This window comes from Chiloscyllium plagiosum, chromosome 17 (assembly GCF_004010195.1).
Source record: "Chiloscyllium plagiosum isolate BGI_BamShark_2017 chromosome 17, ASM401019v2, whole genome shotgun sequence".
In the NCBI taxonomy this organism is placed as follows: domain Eukaryota; kingdom Metazoa; phylum Chordata; class Chondrichthyes; order Orectolobiformes; family Hemiscylliidae; genus Chiloscyllium; species Chiloscyllium plagiosum.
In genome coordinates this window covers 40,813,407-40,836,394 of record NC_057726.1, presented here as the reverse complement: position 1 = coordinate 40,836,394, position 22,988 = coordinate 40,813,407, and the positions used below count along the sequence as shown (strand labels likewise).

Below are 22,988 nucleotides of genomic sequence, written 5' to 3'. Positions count from 1 at the left end.
AGTCCCACCTGCCAGCACCTGGCCCATATTCCTCCAAACCCTTCCTATTCATATACCCATCCAAATGCCTCTCAAATGTTGCAATTGTACCTTTTTCTGTCAAGTCATAAAGAGGGACTTGTTCATCTTCCATTCCCAGTGCTACAGGTGAAACAATAACTTACCTCCTTGTGTCCCGTCATCCCGCTTTATATTACAGAATTGTTCCAATGCGGAAGAAAACCATTCAGCCTCTTGTGGCTGCATTAGCGCTCTCAATGAAAAATTCATGTATTAAAATTTCCCCACCTTCTCCTCCTAATCCTGTACATTTATTCTTTATCAGGGAACCATTTAACAGCCTTTAAATTACTTGATTGGGCCTGTCACCACTACATTGCCTGGCATTGCTATCCAGATCCGAATCACTCACACAATGAACCAGGGTTTCCTCCTGTTGCAATTGCTTCTTCTGCCATTTTACTTTAACCTGTGCTATCTCAACCTCTATTCTTTCATGAGAGGGAATTTTTTTTTCCCTATTTGCCTCTGAGCAGTACTCTCATTATTTTCATCAATTCCATCAATCTCCTCTTAGCCTTCTTTTCTCCTAGGAAAATAGTCTCAAACTCCCCAGTCTATTTTCGCAACTGAATTTCCTTATCCCTGAAATCATTCTCATGAATCCTGGCTGCATGGTCTCCAATGGCTTTACAATTTTCCTGAAGTGGGGGACTCTGAATTAGACACAAAACTCCAGTTGAAGTACAGCAGTGTTTTATGCAAGTTTAACACAATCTCCTTGATCTTGTTTTCTAGGTTTCTATTAATAAACACAGGACTATATCCCTTATTAACCACCCTGTCAACCTGTCCTGCCACATTCAATATTTATACACACATGCACCAGGTCCCCTAGCCCCTTTAGAACTGCTACATAGAAACATAGAATAGAGAAGCAAGAGTTGGCCCTTCAGACTTGCTTTGCCATCAAATATGATCACGGTCGATTATTGAACTCAACACCCTGTCCCATGCCCTTTGATTCCTTTCGTCCTAAGAACTATTTTTAACTCCTTCTTGAAATTATTCAACATTTTGGACTGAACCATTTTCTGTGGCAGAGAATTCTACAGAACCCCCACTCTCTAGTGAGGAAATTTCTTATCTCAGTCTGAAGTGATTTACCCCATGTCCTTGAACCATGACCGCTTTTATTTTGTATTGTCTTGTTGTGATCTTCTTACCAAAGTTAAGCACTTTGCATTTTATATGTCGCTCTGCAACATTTTCAGTTGTTCGAGATTTCCAGCCATGATGGGTTAATTGCAAACTTTATTGCAAACTGATTTCATTTCACTGGATTCATTAAGATCGAGATTATATGTCATTGATTTTAAGACTTAGAAGTAAAAGATGGCCAAGGGAAAAAAAAAGGGCTTTCCTTTCTGACACTCTGTAGAATGTTTGGTATGTCAAATATACCAGATAAATACCAGCTGCTTTTGTTAGGGAGCCTGGTCAAATGTAATTTATTTTAATGGAGTCACTGTAATCGCATAATAATTTCATAAGATAGCATATTCTGTATAAAACTAGCATTCTATTCAGAAAGGAAAAATAGCTAAGCTAAAATATAGTTTTAAATTATTTGGCAACATGATTTTCATTCCACTATTGGGCATTCTACTGTTAGCTATGATGAGAGATTGGACAAGCTTGGTTTGTTTTCACTTGAACCTTGGAGGATGAGGGAGCAACCTGTTAGGAGCTTACAAAATTATGAGAGGCATGGATAAAATGGACTGTCAGTGTCTTTTTCCTGGGGTAGAAATGTCAATTACTAGAGGACATTGGTTTAAGGTAAAAGGAGGTAAGTTTAAAGGAGATGTGAGAGGTAGACTTTTTTTCATACAGAGGGTGGTAAGTGCCTGGAATGTGCTGCCAGAGGACGTGGTGGAGGCAGATACAATAGCAACATTTAAGGGGCTTCGTACAGATATATACGAATAGACAGGGAATAGAAGTTTATGGATGACAGAGAGGCAAAAGGTTTTTAGTTTAGAAGGGCATACTAAACTGTGTCAGTGCAGTCTTGGTGGTCTGAAGGACCCGTTCCTTTGCTGCACTGTTCTTTATTCTAACTCCAGAAAAATATACAATTGTTTTTAAAAAAAGTGAAGACACTGGAGATTAGGAAAGCAAAATAATTTCACGTTATTCTGGACAGCTCACTGTGATTTAATTAATGTTGGTGAGTTTTGAGAATATTTATAGCTCATGTTGAGGTTCTGCATGTAGGTTTGCTCGCTGAGCTGGAAGGTTCATTTTCAGACGTTTCACCATGTTTCGTGAGCGTCTGGACGAAGCACTGCTGGTGTTTTCTGCTTTCTATTTATATATTTGGGTTTCCTTGGGTCCCAAACATATAAATAGAAATCAGGAAACCCCAGCAGTGCTTTGTCTGGAGGCTCACTGAAGATGTTATCTATTATGGTGATGAAACGTCTGAAAATGAACCTTCCACTCAGCAAGCAAACCTACATCCATAATTAATTTTTTTCAATTTCATTGTGTCACACTGACATCTACAGCTGGTTAGTGCAGTAACTAGTGTGAATTGATTCCTTAGGCAGCTAGGGCTGACATATGTCTCTGGAATTTCAACCAGTACCAATATAAGGTGTTGTGCAAATGCACAAAGTAAATAATGGTAATTGAGTGCTACAAGATCAGTTGCTTATCTCTGAGAATTTGTGGCATTGAGGGAGATGGTACTGTTCCTTCATTTTACAAAAGAGTTTTCCAAGACAGAACGAGAAGTAATGAAGCCTGAAAGCTGAGGCCTGGGTGTATTAATTAGGTGAGCGGCTGGTTGATTGACTGTTGAGCTTTGAATTTGTTTTTCTCCTAAACATGAGCAGAAGTTTAAGCTGATACTGGGAAGATAGAAATATTGTTTTAAATAGTCATTTTGTAGTACAGAACACAAGTACTGCTTGGAAAAGGCACGTTCTGTCAAAACTTTGGCAAAATGTGACCGTTTTTGGCCATATTGTATTAAATTTATAGCTAACTAGTTAAAGTCCATGATACAACTACAGATAATCATTGTCGTCTATTTAAAGTTGAGCCTAATGGTTCAATGCAACATAGTAAAAATGGCAGGGCTGGGGATGTGTTGTGAGAGTAGAATGTTGATGCAGTACATTCCAGTGTGACCCTTGGCAACCATGGATACTGTTAAAAATCGCACAACCCCAGGTTATAGTCAAACAGGTCTATTTGGAAACACTAGCTTTTGGCACGCTACTCCTTCATCAGGTGGTTGTGTCCACAGCAATGCTTTCAAATAAACCTGTTGGACCATCATCTGGGGTTGTGTGATTTTTAACTTTGTACACCCCAGTCCAACACCAGCACCTCCAAATCATAGATACTGCAAGTGACTGCAGCTCAAGCAATTTCAACTTCAAGTTCATGCGTTGGAATCTGAGTTTGAAAGTTACCAAGGCACCTTTTGTTTTAGGAGGCAATCATGCTCGTTCAGTTAATTACTTCTGATTTCATCTACAGTCAATGGAAGGGTGTCACTGTGAGTGAGGCAGGTATGGTAACATATAAGACAGTAAGTGAAAACCCTCAGCCCTTCCAATTATCCAAGAAGTTCATTGATTTTGTAGCATGCATAAATGAGATCAGGCACAATAGGGAAGAGAAGCATACTGACAACACGGCTGTTGTGAAGGGGGCCTAATTTACTGGCTATAGCAAAGATAAGTAGGAAAACTAGTTTGAAGGACTATATAAAGAGTGTGAAAATGGATGTAACTAAGTTAACTGAGTGGGCAAAAAATTGACAGGTGGAATATTATTTAGAAAAGTATGAAATTGTCCACTTTGGCAGAAAGATCAGAAGGACAGAGTATTATTTAAATGGAGAGTCATTTTCTTTTGGAGGCTGCAGAATAGTGTGACACAGCGAAACCTGGGTGCCTTTGCACATGAAACATCTAACGTTACCATGTAGGGACTGCAAGTAGGTAGTGTTTTCAAACAGACAGACTTAGGGGTGCATGAAGAAGACATTTGGCATGCTTACCTTCATTGCTCAGACCATTGAGTATCAGAGTTGGGACATGTTGCAGTTATATAGGATATCAGTGAGGCCATTTTGGAGTACTGTGTACAGTTCTGGTGGCCTTCCCCAGTACCAGTCTAAACCATTGGAAATTGTCAACCAATATTGTAGCTGTGATGTTATCCAAGGCAGATCTAAACAATTAGGTTTTGTTTTAATTCATTCATGGAATATGGACATCATTGGCTAAGCTCATCCCTAATTGCCAAGAGGGCAATGAAGAATCAATAACATTACTGTGGGTCTTGAGTCACATATAGGCCAGACCAGGTAAGGATGGTAGTTTCCTTCCCTAAAGGACTTAGTGAGCCAAATGTTTTTTTTTCCTGATAGTTGGCATCATTAAATTCTTAAATCCAGGCGACTATTGAACTTTTCAGATCCCCCAGAACATTAACTGGGTCTCTGGATTAATAGTCCAGTGACAGTGCCACTAGACCATCGCTTCCCCTAATTAGCTGATTAGTCTGGCTAATTTTGCATTATCATAACTGGATGATGGGCATTGCACCTACCTGTTAGTCAGTTGTGATACTGATAAACAAGTTATCTCTTCACGTCCCTTCTAAAAGACATAAACCCTGAAACCGAATCTCTTGGTGACTGACAGATCTCATGTTGCAAAGAATGACTAAGCAGGGTCAGGAAAATTAGTTTGGGATGGATATTCACTGTTTTGGAAACTATTCTTGATCATGTCTGCAGCCACCAAAAAAATCCATGCTGTGCTGCATCTTTAAAGAAACCAAGCTTAAATTCAGTCACAAGGCCTGCAGGTAGTATTTCTATTTTTGAATGCATTTGCAAAATCAGCCAATGTAAAAGTTTCAATGAACCAGCAAAGTTGGGTATCAAGAGATGGTAATTAATTTTCCTTTCTTGCAAGAAACCTGAATTGATGCATTTAAAGGTGGTAACATTCTACTTTTCCTAAGTTTGGCTGAAATAGAATGACCAGCAAAAGAAGCATTTTAATGACAGTGCTGAGCATCTGCCATGAACAAACACCTTTAAAATTACTGGAAATGACTCAAGAAGCAATAGAGAGCAGTTTAATAGTTTTATCAACCAATGCTAACTTGGTAGCTTAGTAACTTTTATGTAAAACTTTATCAGTATTTGTGTGTTTAACAAAATTAGAGCAATTTGAAGAGCCTTCCCTAACCAAAAGAGAGTTGAGCCTCTAGTGCAGAGATGGTGGAGTGGAATGGGGGGAGATTGGGGAGTGTGAGCAGGTGAAGTGCGGAGGGATGGGGAGGGCTCAGACAGTCAGGATAAGGCCTGATTCTTAAATCTTGAGCCAGCTCAAAGTTTGGAGAAAACACAGCAGAAGTGATTTTGGCTGTTACTTGCTCAGTTTAAATTTCCTGCACTGGTTCAGTTAATTCTGTGAAGTGTACTGATAAAATCAGTGGAAAATTGTTACACCCTTCAAATCTACACTTTAGTGAGGATCCTTCAAAAAGTTTGATTATAAGGCTATAAATCTATAACAAACTGATTTCTTGCCTTTAGGCTGACCTGATACTCTCTATTTTTACATTGAATTTCAACAGTTATGGTCTCTTGCATATGTTTTTTCTGTCAATACTGAATTTTCCCAATGATTTATGAATGCTGTATGAATTTAAAACTAATTGTACTTCCCACATTCTGACTTGGCAGTTGCATCCAAAATGCTCACTTGCATTTTCATTCTCAGCTCCTGATTTAAATGCTGTGCAATTTGTTCCGTTTCAAATCAGAATTATGAGGTTTGATGATTTTACTTTTTTTACTGTGAAGTAATTTACATAGAAAATACAGGTTAAAATTTCCATTGCATAAGATTTCCTTATAAACCTGTCTCAGGGCAAACCTATGAAGTTATAGATTAATTTAGATCAGAAAACTAATACAAAGAATGTTGTGGTTCTGTTCGTCGAGCTGGAAGTTTTTGTTGCAAACGTTTCGTCCCCTGGCTAGGCGACATCCTCAGTGCTTGGGAGCCTCCTGCGAAGCGCTTCTTTGATATTTCCTCCGGTGTTTATCGTGGTCTGTCCCTGCCGCTTCCGGTTGTCAGTTTCAGCTGTCCGCTGTAGTGGTTGGTATATTGGGTCCAGGTCGATGTGTTTGTTGATGGAGTTTGTGGATGAACGCCATGCCTCTAGGAATTCCCTGGCTGTTCTCTGTCTGGCTTGCCCTATGATAGTAGTGTTGTCCCAGTCGAATTCATGTTGCTTAGTCATCTGTTGATGAAGTTGCGCGGGTATCCGTGTTTGGCGAATGTAGTGTACAAAATACCATGCAAGGATTGCACAAAACACTATATAGGACAAACAGGAAGACAGCTAACAATCCGCATACATGAACATCAACTAGCCACGAAACGACACGACCAGCTATCCTTAGTAGCCACACACGCAGACAACAAGCAACATGAATTCGACTGGGACAACACTACTATCATAGGGCAAGCCAGACAGAGAACAGCCAGGGAATTCCTAGAGGCATGGCATTCATCCACAAACTCCATCAACAAACACATCGACCTGGACCCAATATACCAACCACTACAGCGGACAGCTGAAACTGACAACCGGAAGCGGCAGGGACAGACCACGATAAACACCGGAGGAAACATCAAAGAAGCGCTTCGCAGGATGCTCCCAAGCACTGAGGATGTCGCCTAGCCAGGGGACGAAACGTTTGCAACAAAAACTTCCAGCTCGGCGAACAGAACCACAACAGCGAGCACCCGAGCTACAAATCTTCGCACAAACTTTGAATACAAAGAATATCGCCAACTAATATAAGCACAGCACCTGTGTTTGACATTTTAGAATTTCCTTTAAAGTGAACTCTTACAAGTGTGTTTTATTTTCAGAAATTCAAGCTGAATGTTTATCATTTGGCAATTGAAGAGGACATTCAGTGGTAAGTAAAAAACATTTCTGCAATTGTTGCTATGCTGACCTGCAGCAGTCTATACTGGGCCTCAACTTACACCAATATTTTTGATAAAAAGAGTGAAGACACGGTGGCTAATTTCAGAGACAACAACGTGAAGATGGATAGGAAAGTGTATTGTGAAGAAGACAGAGGTTGCAGCTGGATATCGATAGATTAATTGAGTCAGTGAAAATCTGGCAAATGGAGTATATGTGGCAAAATTGAAGTTGTTCATTTTGGCAGCAAGAATTAAAAAGTGGAGCATTACTTAAGGAGAGAACAATTGCAGAATTTCGAGGTGTTGGGGGATTTAGGTATTTTGGTATATATGTCATAAAATGGTCATAAGCAAATATGGAACAAAATGAAGATGGTGCATATATTACGAGAGGAATCGAACAAAAATGTGAGGATAAAAACCGCAAGAACCACAAGCCAAGCTATCCAACCTATTTTTAATAAGACAACCACCTCATTCCAGGTATCAATCTCGTTAATCTTCTCTGACCCACCTGCAACACATTCACATCCTTCCTTAAATAAGGAGCCCAAAACTGCACATTGTATTCAAGAAGTTATCTCATCAATACCATATATAAATGATGCATAACATCCTCATGTTTATACTAAAAACAGTCGGGAATCAGATGAAATCCTGTGGAGCTGAGAGAGTGAGAAGGTTGCTGCAAAAACAGAAGTTTCTGGAAAAGCTCAGCAGGTCTGGCAGCAACTGTGAAGAGAAATCAAAGTTAATATTTCTGAGGAAGGGTCACCAGGAATAAATGTCTCATTAAAAATAGTTGGACGGCTTGGTTTGTTTCCAGTGGAGTTGAAGAGAGTGAATGGTGACTTGCTTGAAGTGTGTAAGTCTCTGAGTGATCTTGTGAAGGTCAATGCAGAAAAGATGCTTTCTTTAATGGGTCAGTCCAGAACTAAGAGGCTGTATTTTAAAATTAGGGATTGCCCTTTCAGGATCAAGATGGGGTGAATGCTTTCTCTCAGAGGGTTGTATGACTTTGGAAGTCCTAGTTTCAGAAAATGGTGGAGGCGAGGTCGTTGAACTGGCTGTCCCCGGATCCACATCTCATCCGCATGTCCTGGTGATGTTGGCTCCTCTTCCTGACACTGACGACAACTGTTACCTTGCCCGTTCCTCTCAGCGATGCTGACTGCCTGTTGCAATCTTCACCTTTCTCAATCCTCTTGGGAGTGCTAACTATCTAACTCAGAGCATTGTTAGGACCGTTTGGAGTTAGCAGTGCTGCTGGGATGGCTGAATTACATTGATTCTGTGCAGAGAACTCAGTGATCAGTCAAGAGCAGTTGGATGGCTCTGTGCTGTTTAAGGAAGAAGTTCAAGGAATTAGTAGGCCGCTATGTATTTGAGTCATGAATCAAATGAAATCCTGTGGACCTGAGAGAATGGAAAGGTTGCTGCAAAAACAGAAGTTTCTGGAAAAGCTCTTGTGAAGAGACATCAGCCTGAGCAGGGTCACCCTTTCTCAGAATGGATGGTAGCTATGAAATTGTTGTTTATATGCAGTAGATAGGGTGGGGGGCAGGGGTAAGGAGTAAATGCTGGTAAGGGATAGAGCCTGAAGAGAGAGAAGAGCAGTTGGACAGACAGAGAAGTGGATAACAATGTGGCTAGGATGGTTAATAGCTGTTAATGGAGACTGTTGGTGGCTAACAATAGGTAGTGTGTAATAGCAAACTGTGATAACAAGGCCTGGTGTATGTGGTGGGGGGCTAGGACATGGAGGAGTTCAGGCCCTAAAATTATTAAACTTGATATTGAGTCCGGAGGGCTGCAGGGTCCCCAAGGGAAAATGAGGTGTTGTCCTTCCAGCTAATGCTGAGCTTTGCTGGAGCACTGCAGCAAGCCTGAGGCACAGATGTTGGCCAGGAAACAGGGTGCTGTGTTAAAGTGGCAGGCAACTGGAAGCTCAACGTAGATGTTCTGCGAATTGATCACTCAGTCTACGCTTCGCTTCCCCAATGTAGAGGAGGCCACATTGTGGGCAGTGAATGCAGTCGACTAGATTGTGACAAGTGCAAGTAAAGTGCTGCTTCACCTGGAAGGTATGTCTGGGCCCTTGGATAATGAGGAGGGAGGAGGTAAATGGGCAGGTGTTACACCTTCGGTGGCTGCATGGAAGGTGCCCTGGGTCTGAAGGAAGGTGTCAGAAGTGAAGGAAGAGTGGACCAGGGTGTCCCAGAGGAAATGATCCCTGTGGAAGGTGGTTGAGGGAATATGTGTTGGTGATGGTATCTCGCTGGAGGCAGTGGAAATGGTGGCTGATGATGATCTTCTGGATGTGGATGCTGGTGGGATGGTAGGTGAGTACAAGCGGAACCCTCTCACTGCTGCAAGAGGGAAGAGAGTTGGACCCGGTGGAAAGCCATGTCAACAACAGTGTTGGGGAATCCTTGGTTGAGGAAGAAGGTGGACATTTCGGAGATTACCTTATCAAAGTTGGCCTCATTAGAACATATGCGAGAGATGGAGGAACTGCGAGAATTGAATGGAGTATTTGCAGGAAGCAGGGTATAGTCCAGGTAGCTGTGGGAGTCTGGGGTTTATAGTGGATATTAGTGGCCAGTCTGTCCCCGGAAATGGAAACAGACATGTTGAAGAAGCAAAAGGAGGAGTCAGTTGTGGACCAGGGGAAGGTGAGAGCGGAGTGGAAATTGTAAACGAAATTGATGAACTTTTCTAATTCCAGACAAGAGAGGGAAGCAGCACCAATGATATTGATATATCGGAGAAAGAGTTGTGGGTCGGGGCTGGAATAAGACTGGAGCAAGGCATGTTCCCCCATACTCCATGAAGAGACAGGCATAACTGGGGCCCATGCGAATGCCCATGACCACCCCTCTGACCTGAAGAAAATGAGTTAAGAGAGAAGTTGGGGGTGGGAATAAGCACGGCCAAGAAGAGGAGCATGGTGGTGGATGGGAATGGTTCAAGCCTTTGCCCTAGGAAGAAGCAGAGAACCCTGGGACCATCCTGATAGGTGATGGACATATATGTCCATGGTAAAGAGGAGGCAGCTGGAGCCCGCAAACAGGGAATTCTGAAACTGGATTAAGGCATCAGAGGAATCGCGATGTACATGGGCAGCGACAAGACCAGGAGAGAACAGACTGAGTCAAGGTAGGAAGAGATGGGTTCTGTGGGGCAGGATCAGGCAGCAATAATGGGTCTGACCGGGCAGACCAGTTTGTGGATTTTCAGAAGGAGGTAGAAGCGAGCTGTATGGGGCTGGGCACTATCAGCTTGGAAGCAGTGGAGGCGGTGGGGGGGGGGGGGGGAGATCACAAGATGAAATGAGGTCAGTGATTGTAGTTGATACAATGGCCTGATGGCCATGGTGGAGTCATGGTCTAGAAGGAGGTATCTGAGAGCTGGTGCTGATCCTCTGCAATGTAGAATCAGTCCACCAGGCTACAACAGCCACCACCCTTATCCACAGGTGTAATAACAAAATTGGGGCTGGATCGAACCACATGGATTGCAGTCAATTCGGAGGGAGTTAGGTTGGATTTGGTAATGGGGACAGAGAAATTGAAGCGACCAATATCACGTTGACAGTTCTTGATTAACAGATTGAGTACAGGCAGAATGCTAGAGGAAGGGGTTCAGGTGGAGGGAGAGTGTTAGAGCTGGGTGCAGCGGTCTGAGGGATGGAGAGAGGACCTTTGCCCAAAGAAATTAATGCTGAGGCAAAGATGACAGAAGAGTTCATTGAGCTGGAAGAACAACACCTTATTTCCACATGGGGACAATGCAGACTCAATATTGAGTTCAATAATTTTAGGACCTGAATTCTCCCATGTCCTAGCCCCCTACAGCACACACCAGACCTTGTTATCACAGTCTGTTATTACACATTACCCATTGTTAGCCACTAACAGTCCCCATTAACAGTCATTCGCTCTCCTAGCCAGATCCTTATCCACTCCTCTGTCTGTCTAATGGTCCTTCTCTCTCTTTGGGCTGATTCCTAGCAAAGTTTACTCCTTAACACTTCTTCCCACCCTGTCTTCAGTGTATAAACCGGCATTTTCCGAACTACCATCAGTTCTGAGGAAGGGTCACCCCAGACCCAAAACGTTAACTCTGATTTCTCTTCACAGATGCTGCCAGACCTGCTGACTTTTCGAGCAACTTTAGCTGTTTTATTTCTGATTTGCAGCATCTGCAGTTCTTTGAGGTTTTATTTGAAAAGGTTGCTGGCTCTGTGTACAAGGAAGACATAAGGGGAGCTTTGAAGAGGCCTATGAGCATTACTACTTAAATATGGCTGAGAAAATGGAGATTGAAAAGCTCATAAGCAGTGTTTGTTTGATGCAGTTGAGCAAGATGGAAGCTCAAGTGAAATCCCAGCAGTAGGACTGGCATGGTAAGACTACAAGACCATAAGACATAGGAGTAAAAGCAAGGCCATTTGGCCCATCGAGTCCACTCCGCCATTTAATCATGGCTGATGGGCGTTTCAATTCCACTGACCCACACTATCCACATAGCCCTTAATTCCTTGCGAGATCAAGAATTTATCAATCTCTGCCTTGAAGACATTTAATGACCCGGCCTCCACTGCGCTCTGTGGCAATGAATTCTGCAGGCCCACCACTCTCTGGCTGAAGAATTGTCTCCTTATTTCCCTTCTAAATTGACTCCCTCTAACTCTAAGGCTGTGCCCATGAGTCTTAGTATCCCCGCCTGACGGAAATAATTTCCCAGCGTCTACCCTTTCTAAGCCATGCATTATCTTGTAAGTTTCTATTAAAGTTCCCCTCAACCTTCTAAACTCTAACAAATACAATCCCAGGATCATCAGCCGATCATCATATGGTAGGCCTACCATTCCAGGGATTATCTGTGTGAATCTCCGCTGGACTCCACTCCAGTACCAGTATGTCCTTCCTGAGGTATGGGGCTCAAAATTGGACAAAGTATTCTAAATAGGGCCTAACTAGAGCTTTATAAAGTCCCAGAAGCATGTTGCTGTTTTTATATTCCAACCCTCTTGAGATAAATGGCAACATTACATTTGCCTTCTTAATCATGGACTTAACCTGCAAATCAAACTTTAGAGAATCCTGGACTAGCACTCTCAGATCCCTTTGTACTTTGGCTTTATGAATTTTCTCACCATTTAAAAAATAGTCCCCACCTGTATTCTTTTTTCCAAACTGCAAGACCTCGCACTTGCTCACATTGAATTTACTCAGCCATTTCCTGGACCACTCTCCTAAACGGTCTAAATCTTTCTGCATTCTCCCCACCTCCTCAGTACTACCTGCCTGTCTGCCTAACTTTGAATCATCGACAAATTTCATATATAAACTGAACAGCTGCAGCCCGAACATTGAATCCTGCAGGACCCCACTTATCACCAACTGTCATTCTGAAAAAGAACCTTTTTCCCAACTCTCTGCCTTCTGTCAGACAGCCAATCCCCAATCCATGCTAGTAGCTCACCTCGAACACCATGGGCCCTCACCCGACTCAGCAGCCTCCTGTGAAGCACCTTATCAAAGGTCTTTTGGAGGTCTAGACAGATAACATTCACTGGGTTTCCCTGGTCTAACCTACTTGTTACCTCTTCAAAGAATTCTAACAAGTTTGTCAGGCATGACCTCCCCTTACTAAATCCATACTGACTTGTTCTAATCCGACCCTGCACTTCCACGAATTTAGAAATCTCATCCTTAACGATGGATTCTAGAATTATACCTATAACTGAGGTTAGGCTAATCGGCCTAAAATTTTCCATCTTTTGTCTTGATCCTTTCTTGAACAAGGGGGTTACAACAGCGACTTCCCAATTATGATCACTGCCTCTTAAGTGTTCCCTTACTTTAAGATATTTTATAAAGTCTGGCTCTTACATAGAACTAAGTTGTCTAAGACATCTAGATGGCGAGATGTCAACAAAGAGCTGGAGTTGTTTTTGTTGAGTGGATTTCACCAATTTCCTCATTTCCCCTCCCCCCACCTTACCCCAGTTCCAACCTTCCAGCTCAGCACCATCATCATGACCTGTCCCCAATTTTCCCTCCCACCTATCCACTTGACCCTCCTCTCTGATCTATCACCTTCATCCCCACCTTCGTCCACCTATTGTACTCTTGGCTCCCCAGCCCCACACCCCTCCCATTTATCTCTCTCTCCTGGAGGCTCCCTTTCTTCATTCCTGATGAAGGGCTTTTGCCCAAACGTCGATTTTCCTGCTCCTTGGATGCTGCTTTACCTGCTATGCTTTTCCAGCACCACTCTAATCTAGACTCTTGATTTCCAGCATCCGCAGTACCAATTCTACCCACAACAAATCTAGTCAATTCTTAACTGACATCAGTTGTATCACATAACATTTAAACACTAATGCTAGAAAGCTATATTCCTAATAATGCAATTCATCTTTGGGCATCTGTACGGTCAGCATGTTACCTAATAGCAGGCCAATATCATATACTTCAAAAGATTCCATTTCATCAATACTATAACAGTATGAGATTAATACAGATACCAGCAGAATAATAATGATGGTTGCCTTGAGGCTTTCATTTTGTGTCTTCTGTCCAGGGCTTGAAGAAGGGTGCACGTTGGATATCCCTGAATTGTACCTGGCTTCATGTTTAAAGCCATTGTTTGTATACAACATTCAGTCACACTTCATACTAATTGTTTTTGATTCTGTATTTTGGCTGTTGAAATTTATCATCAAGACACTGTCACAAGCTGAATTTGTTTTGACATAAGTCAACGAAAAGCTTGACAGCACTTAGCTGGATACCCAGTTTAAAAAAAACTCCAGTCCTGTATTTTTCTTATAAAGATCACAAAAATGATTATATCTGTACAGTGTTACTAGGTACTTTGTGCTTTTTTTTTAATATATTAAATTAAGTAATTTTGTTTGCATATTATTTAACATTGCTATTTAATTTGATTGCTACAAGTATTTGGAGCTGCTATTGTTTGTGGATATTGAGATCAGATCTGGTGATAACACTTTAAAGAACGTAAATGTCAAACATTTTGGAATAATTATGAACCCTCTCAACCTGTCTTCAATTAAGGTCTTCTGAAAATCCCTAGGTAATGTCATTTTTATCTAACAATGCGTTATAAAGCTTTTCTGTCAGAATTGTTCAATCTTTCCACTCAGTGTTCTGTCTATAAAGTAAGTGCTTCTGTATTTTAATATTTATTGATAAAGATTTTCATTTTCTTCTTTGATTTCCACTGATGTGATTTCCTGTGGTGAGTGAAGTGGCACCAATGAGATTCGTGATCTGTTCACTATCTAACAAATCAGTGCTTTCACTGAGCATCTGCCACTTTGAACAGAAAATTGAAACAAAAGTTTTTTTTTCTCTCTGTATGGATTGGGTGAAGCTGCTACGCTGCATGGGATTGAATCATTGTGCAACTTTACTGTCTATATTGGACTGAGAAGCTGCTACAGGAATAGAAAGACAATGGTTCCTGATGCAATTTGTCTTCCTTTAAAGAAAACAGACAGCGGTTTAGAGAGAAACTTGCAGAACTGTGCAATATTGACTGAAGCAGATCCCTCAACTGAACAGGGATTGAAGATCTACTCTTACTTTAAGGGAATAAGCATGAATCATTATTGAAGAGATTGGGAGAACCATGGCAGACTGATTAGTAAGGTTAAATCCAGGGGGAGCTAGCCAATTGGATAGAAAATTGGTTTGAAAGTAGGAGACAGAGGGGAGTGATAGAGGACTTTTTTCAGACTGAGGCCTGTGACCAGTGGTGCATCAGAAGGATCTGTGCTGAGTTCACCACTTTTCATAATTTATATAAATGATTTGGATATGAACATAGGAAGAATAGTGAGTAAGTTTGCAGATGACACCAAAATAGGTGGTGTATGGACAGTGAAGAAGATTATCAAGGGACCTTGATCAGGTGGACTAATTTGTGAGGAGTGGCAGATGGATTTTAATTTAGATAAATGTGATGTGTTGCCTTTTAGTAAGGCAAACAAAGGCAGGGATTTATACAGTTAATGATCAAGCCCTGGGGAATGTTGCCAAACAAAGAGACCTAGAGGTTCAGGTGCACAGTTTCTTGAAAGTGAAGGCGCAGATAGACAGATGATGAAGAAGGCATTTAGTAGGCTTACCTTCATTGGCCAGAACATTAAGTATAGGAGTTGGGACATAATGTTGCAGCTGTACAAGACATTGGTAAGCCATCTTTAGAATACTGTGGACAATTCTTGTCACCCTCCTATAGGAAGGATGTTGTTAAACTTGGAAAGGTTTTTACAGGGATGTTGCCTGGACTTGAGAGGCTGAAGAGGTTGGGGCTTCTCTTCCCTGGTGCATTGGAGGCTGAAGAGGTTTATAAAATCATGAGGGGCATGGATAGGGTGAATAGCCAAGGTCTTTTTCCCACGGTGGGGAGTCCATAACTAGGTTCACCATAGGCTTAGGGTGAGCGTGTAAAGATTTTAAAAAGAGCCTAAAAGACAACGTTTTCATGCAGTGGGTGCTGTGTGTATGGAATGAGCTTCCAGAGGAAGTGGTGGAGGTGAGTTCAACTGCAACATATTAAAAGGCAGGTGAGTGGATATATGAATGGGAAGGGTTTAGAAGGATATGGGCCAAATGCTGGCAAATGGGATTTGATCAGATTGGGATGTCTGGTTGGACTGAAATGTCTGCTTCCATGCTGTATGACTCTATGTCTTGGAGATGGTAGTATTCTCATGCATCTGCTTCCTTCACTGTATTAGGCAGTAGAATTACAGCTTTGCTAGAAGCTTTCAAAAGAGCAGCGGAAGTTGCTACAACGCACATTGTAGATGGTGTCCTTACTATGTGCAGGTGCTGATACAAACATTGGACACAGGAGATGTGGTTAGTAAGTTTGCAGGTGGCACCAAAATTGGAGGTGTAGTAGAGAGCCAAGAAGGTTACCTCAGAGTACAATGGGATCTTGATCAGATGGGCCAATGGCTGAGGTGTGGCAAGTGGAGTACAATTGAGATAAATGTGAGGTACTGCATTTTGGAAAGGCAAATGAGGGCAGGACTTATACAATTAACGGTAAGGTCATGGGGAGTGTTGCTGAACAGAGACTGTAGAGTTGCAGGTTCATAGTTCCTTGAAAGTGGAATCGCAGGTAGACAGGATAGTGAAGGCGGCATTGGTATGCTTGCCTTAATTAGTCAGTGCATTGAGTATAGGAGTTGGGAGGTCATATTGTGGCTGTATAGGACATTGGTTAGAACACTGTTTGAATACTATGTCCAATGCTGTGTACAATTCTGATCTCCTTGCTATAGGAAGGATGTTGTGAAACTTGAAAGGGTTTGGGAAAGATTTACAAGGATGTTGCTGGGGTGGAGGGTTTGAGCTATAGGGAGAAGCCAAATAGGCTGGGGCTGTTTTCCCTGGAACATTGGAGGCTGATGGGTGATGTTGTAGAAGTTTGTAACATCATGAGGGGCATGGATAGGATACATAGACAAAGTCTTTTCCCCAAGGTGGGGGAGTCCAAAACTAGAGGGCATAAGTTTAAGGTCAGAGGGGAAAGTTTTAAAAGGGACCTAAGGGGCAACTTTTTCACATATAGAGTGGTGCGTGTATGGAATGAGTTGCCAGAAGAAATGGTGGAGGCTGGTACAATTTCAACATTTGAAAGGCATCTAGGGTAAATGAATAGGAAGGGTTTAGAGGGATATGGGCCAGGTGCTGGCAGGTGGAACTAGATTTGTGTAGAAAACCTGGTTAGTGTGGATGAGTTGGACTGAAGGGTCTGTTTCCGTGCTGTACAGCTCTATGACTCCAAGTAAATGTTTAAAGTGCTGATTGCTGATGAAGTAATCTTTTCATTTTGGATGGTGTTGAATTTCTTGAGTGTTATGGAGCTAAACTTATCCAGGCAATTGAAGAATATTCAATCTTACTCCTCACTTATGTTGGTGGTGACAAAGCTATGAGAGTTAGGTAAGCACCTCTTCACAGCATACCCAGCCTCTGGACTGCTCGAGTAACCACAGTATGCATGTGGTTGTTACAGTTAAGTTACTGTTCAATGGTGGACTCCCATGATAGAAGATTCAATAATGGCAATGACATTGGCTACCAAAAGGAAGTGTTTGAACTTTCTCTTGCTGATTTGGCCATTATCTGATGGACAGAAAGAGCTTCTTTAATTATGTAACAAGATAGAAACAACAAAGTGAGCATTGGCCCCTTAGAGAGCAAGGCTGGGAAATTATAATGGGAAATGAGGAAATGGCAGAGGAGTTGAACAAGAACTTTGTATCAGTTTTCAAAGTAGAAGACGCTAAAAGTAAGGGATAAAAGGAGGAGAGGAAATAAATACAATAACTATCACTGGAGAAAATGTATTAGGGAAACTAATGGGGGTAAAGACCAATAAAGTCCCCTGGTCTTGACGGAATGCATCCTAGGAAATTAAAGAAAGTAGTACAGGGACAATGATGCACTTATTAATGAGTTAGATGAGGAAACTAAACATAGTATCACAGAGTTTTCAAACAACGCTGCTGGGTGGGATGGTGAATTGATCATGTTCAAAAATATCCTTGCTCTATGAGTTAATACTGCATTCTACTCTATTATGGTACAAGATGATTTGTGAATTTAATACCTCATGCATACACAATAAATTTTCAGAACAATGCTCACTGGCTTTTGGACATTAGCATAAGGCATTCACAGAACCTTGCTGAAGTAACTTAATGGAGGCTGGTATCATCACCAAATCACTCTTTATTTACACAGGGGGAGACCTTGACACTGATACAGCTCCTTCAGAGCCAGCTCGCAGAGTGAACAGGATGTCTGACACTTCGCTTTTTATCTGTCAGCCAGGGCTCCCTGATTGGAGCTATTAATCTGGTCCAATCAGGGAACTCATATTCTATGAAGTCCAACTGGCTGACCTCGTTACAATCACTGCATCCCTCCCCCTCTGAGGCTGAGGATATGATCTTAAGATCTTTTACCCAAAACGTCGATTTTTCTGCTCCTCAGATGCTACCTGACCTGCTGTGCTTTTCCAGCACCACACTGATCTAAACTCTGGTTTCCAGCATCTGCAGTCCTCACTTTTGCCTTTTTTTTTGTAGCTCCTCCTGGGGAGTTTTAGCACCAGGTCAGGTTCCTGCAGTTCTACTTCTGGTGTGGGCGGTGTTTAAAACACAATAGCTTGCTTCTTGTGCCAGAGTGTCTCAGAAGAAATTCATTCTCTTCTTCAGGCATTCATGGCAGCAACATCTGCTGTGTCGACCTCAGACTCCGGTACAGTGGGAAAGCCTTTCAAGGAGCTGGGTACAATTTGCTCCTGCATCGTTTGCGAGTTTTCAGCTTTCGTATGGTTTACATACTTGTTCAGAACTGTCACACTTATCCAAACTTTATATGTCACTGGACTTGACCCCAAGCCAACCAAATATCTTACCCATAGAGAGCCATTCCCATGATTCCTACATCAAACTTTGTCCACTAAAGAAAACTGTCTGTCTCACTTAGTGGAGTCTTGTGTCTGACATTAGCATTCCTGATGCTGGTTACAGCAACTGTAATGGCTTACTGGCCAGACCCTGAAGAAAAATGTTCCCATTCAGCAGAGGTTTGACTTTGTTATGGTGTTTTGCTATGGGTTGACCTAGAGTCCCGTTGTTTAGGCCATGTCCCGAGTGTGGCTATGCAGTTGCCTTCACTTAGGTGGTGTTCCCCAAGCTCAGTCAGACTGACAAGGGTGTGCACTTCTAGAGAAATACTCTGCAACTCATTTGCTCCACTTGCCCCCATTTTCCAATAATAAAGCCAGCTGTAGAGTCTGTTTGAAGTCCAGCTGGTCTTCAGCTAGTGGGTGCTTTTGCACAATGATATTATTAATCCCACATACCAAACAGTGTCTCAGCATTTCATTAAGGGTTAAACCAAAGTCACATGCCTCTGCCAGTCATCTTAACCTCGTCAAAAGTCCTGGCCCGGTGTTTCAGGAGGAGCTACAAAAAAAACTGACACATATCCTCAGACTCAGAGGGAGAGGGATGTAATGATTGTAACAGAGGTAGAACACCACAACAAAGCCAATTTGGTTCTCGAATTGCCAAATAAAATTGATAGCGCCTCAGAATTGGAGGAGGCTTGAGGTCAAAATATTCCTTAACTAAATCCATCAACTCTTGAAAGCTTTTAGTATAAGACCATAAGACCATAAGACATAGGAGTGGAAGTAAGGCCATTCGGCCCATCGAGTCTACTCCGCCATTTAATTATGGCCGATGGGCATTTCAACTCCACTTACCAGCATTTTCCCCGTAGCCCTTAATTCCTTGTGACATCAAGAATTTATCAATCTCGGCCTTGAAGCCATTTAGCATCCTGACCTCCACTGCACTCCGCGGCACTGAATTCCACAGGCCCACCACTCTCTGGCTGAAGTATCTAGTGCCTCAGGGAAAGTTAGTCTCCTAATAACCAAAAAAGCTGCGGGTTCACAAGCTGTCAGGAGAATTACTTGTTGCTTTTTATCTGACCCAATTAATTTACCCAGAAAAAATAATGCATTCTTTCCCCATACTGGGTTCAGTCTTCAATGGCAATATCAAATAAACCAAGCTTGTCAAATAATGGCATACTATCAGAAATGCATATCCCAAGTCAAAGACGACTGTTGCAAGCAAATGTCTTCAGGAGCATGTTTTTCTCTTGTTGCCTCTGAAATAACTCTACACGTCTGGTATCCCATCACCAAGTCATCCCTTAGTTATGCAGGGAGAGTCCTTGACTCTTATCCAGCTTCCTTAGAGCCAGCTGTCAGAGGGAAGAAGATATCTAACACTCTTGTTCTTATCTGTCAGCCCCTATCAGGGAATTCATATTCTATGAGGTTCATCTGGCTGATCTCATTTCAATCACTACATTCACAATTAATACTCTTTTCTCTGATTTCATCGGAAAGTGGGGGCAGAATGTTCCTCAATTGGAGTGGGGTTGGGGAGGATATCTTTGCAGAATTGTGGAAAGGCAAGAATGTTCCTGGAGTAATTAAAGCCTGAAGCTGTGTCAATGTGAACATACTTTTAAAATCTTTGACATTATCTCTGATCCTCTAAAGTGTTCTGCTCCACCTTATCACTTAAAGCTCCCCAAGTCCTAAATTTTCTCCATCTCCATGCTTTCTGTTCCTTTCATTCTGACTTCTGCATTTCTAATTCCACACCACACTCCTGTTGGTGGCAAAGATTTGGCTGCATCGTCCTGCTGTCTGGTATTCATTCCTCATTTACCTTTTCATTCTTTCTGTCCTTTTAAAACCTCCTCAAAAGTGTTTTTGTTCAAATGTTTGAGTCATCCTTCCTAGTTTCTTTTGCTAACATTGCTTTTTTTTAAACACACAAAAAAAGCCAATATGTGAAAGGAAAGATTTAATGTTAGGGTACAACTTGGTTAAAGATTGAAATTTTATAAACAATGAAGAAATGTTCGAGTTATAAATGAATTATTTGCTTAGTGGAAGGGAATGAAAATATGCCAGAAGAAGAAGTGGACCAGTTAGGATAAACATGGATGAGAGCTTTACAGGGATAAGCAATTGGTAGAACTCCAAGTAGAAGGAAATGTGCTGCACCTTTATGGCAAGCATTAAATATTTTGAGTGAAGTATCAGAAAAATTGAGACTCTGACTATATTTTTTTAAATATTCTTGTACTTTAAAGTTATGCCAGACACTGCAGAGATTTTCTTTTGTATTCTGTCACAGGATGTTATATTTGTTGCAAATATCTGTTTTATGGTTCATGTAATTTAGAATATAACTTGGAACTCAAGAAATTAAAGCCTTTTTTTAACTTATCATTTCATGGGATGTGGGCATCACTGACACAGCCAGCATTGTTTTCCTTCCCAAATTGCCTTTTCAGTTGGGTAGCTTGCTGGGTCATGTCAGAGGGCAGTTTAAAGCCGATTTTATTACTGTAGATCTGGAGTCATGTAGACTCGAGCAGATAAGGATGGCAAATTTACTTTCTAATAGGACATTAGTAAACCAGATTGGGTGACAACATGTTTCTTTAAGAGGGATTTATTCTGTTCGGTGTCTCTGGAGTGGGGGTGACGAGATGTCTGTTCGATGGAAAACAGAGTAAATAGCTTTGGGTTTTTAAAAATGTAGACAAAAGAAGTATGAGTGTGTGGAATCAGGCTCATGCAGACCTAGGGTTTTAGTTTTGCTTTCAGTTGTTGAAGTTGGGGTTTTGGTGTTGAACCTGCTTGATATAGCTCTCCCTCTGCTGCTAGATTCATTTTGTCGGTGTTCCCTCTCCTGGACTGAATGAGATAGCAAGTGAGAGAAATCTGTTTTGATAAATTTGCCTTTGCCAAAGGTGTATTTATGGGCTACTGCTACATTGGAACAATTGATGAATTATAGTTAAATAATATATTACTTTGTCAAGCTGCTTGATAGAGTTGAAGTTATGCCTATTTTGTTTTTTCGTTTGTATTTTAATTTATATTGGTGTAAGAATAAAGTGTGTTTTGTTTAAAGCCTAGTGGTTTGACCAAGCAAATCATATCTGGAACACAGCACTTTATACTTGCCATTGAATACAATAAAAGTTAGGATCTAAGCTAGCTCCTCGATATGTTTTTGAGGGGGTTTGATCTGGTTCATAACAAATGTCTTAAAAACCTTGCAGTGCGAGTTTCATGTTTCTCGTGGCTACAATTTGTTTTCCATTCCAGACTTATTAATTGAATTTTAAATACCCCAACTGTAGTAGAAACTGGAAAAAGTAGCCCAGAAGTAAAATTAAAACAAGTTTGGAGTCTATTGCACTTATAAGGTTATTCTGACTTACAAGGTCAACAACTGGAAAGGTAAGATCATGGAAAAGCAGGTGAGTTTATTTAACTAGAGACTGGAGACATAACATCTACATTGGAGAAAGACCAGCGATATATTTTTGTTCTGGGAGTTGGAGCTAAATTAGTTTGAGATGATTTTGTAAACCATGAAGGTTTGCAAAATGAATTCCTATCATAAATTCAAACAGTTTTACATGAGAGATAGTTGATCAAAAGGTCTGTTTGAGGACATCCCAGGGCAAGCGGCATTGTCCTGGTCATGGGTAGAAATTAAGGAGCTTCTCTGATTTTAACTTGTCCGGATATTTCCTGAGACAGTTAAATACTGCTTGGACTTGGAGTGTGGAATGTGCAGTTCACTGACAGTAGATCTACATTCTAAGTGGAGGAAGAGCTAACCTGTTCATTTACCATGTGAAATCCCTGTGGGGTTTAATCATAGTGTCAGTTACATGAAGGAAAATAAGTTGGAAATTTACTGACTTTGAATCTAGTGGAAAAATCTACAGTTGTCCTCAGAGTATTGTGACAAAATAAAGCAACAAGCAGATTAGCTAGGCAGTATTGAGAAGACAACTAGATAATGGAACTGAGGCAACCACAGTCGAGAGGTATTAAAATAAAGGGCTTATCTCAGAGAATAACTGGAACGAAGAGTAAAGATGTTTCCATAGGATTGTAGCATGTTTTTGTGTGATCCTGACATATGTAAATTACTTAAATATGAGAACATTCTTGGAGGATGTAAGAAATAAAGTGGAGTGTACAATATATCCAGTTATATGCCATATTTTTAATAGTGCTTCTTCTTTTGTTCAATATTCATGTAAAGTTTGTTTTTGGTTAAAAATGTGAAATCTTGTGAGGTAGCTCTATTGGTTAAAATGAGGTATTCAGATGTTCTTTAATTGTTATTAATTCCTCATTAATTTGTAGCATGCCTACTGAAAAAGGACAGAAACCAGGTTAAATACAGACTGGTCAGTCTAATCTCCATAATCAGTGTACTTTCAGAGCTTGCAACATGGTGTTGAATTA

The 22,988-nt window shown here is 41.3% G+C and overlaps 1 protein-coding gene across 1 annotated transcript in view; it reads left to right on the top strand.

Moving 5' to 3' along the window:
* Nucleotides 1-22,988, top strand: part of LOC122558401 — a 389,098-nt gene that overhangs the window by 21,448 nt on the left and 344,662 nt on the right. The window contains exon 3 of the mRNA XM_043706929.1: nucleotides 6,987-7,036. Within this exon, the coding sequence (XP_043562864.1) occupies nucleotides 7,000-7,036 (37 nt within the window). The 5' untranslated portion in view covers nucleotides 6,987-6,999. The remainder of the gene's footprint in view (nucleotides 1-6,986; nucleotides 7,037-22,988) is intronic.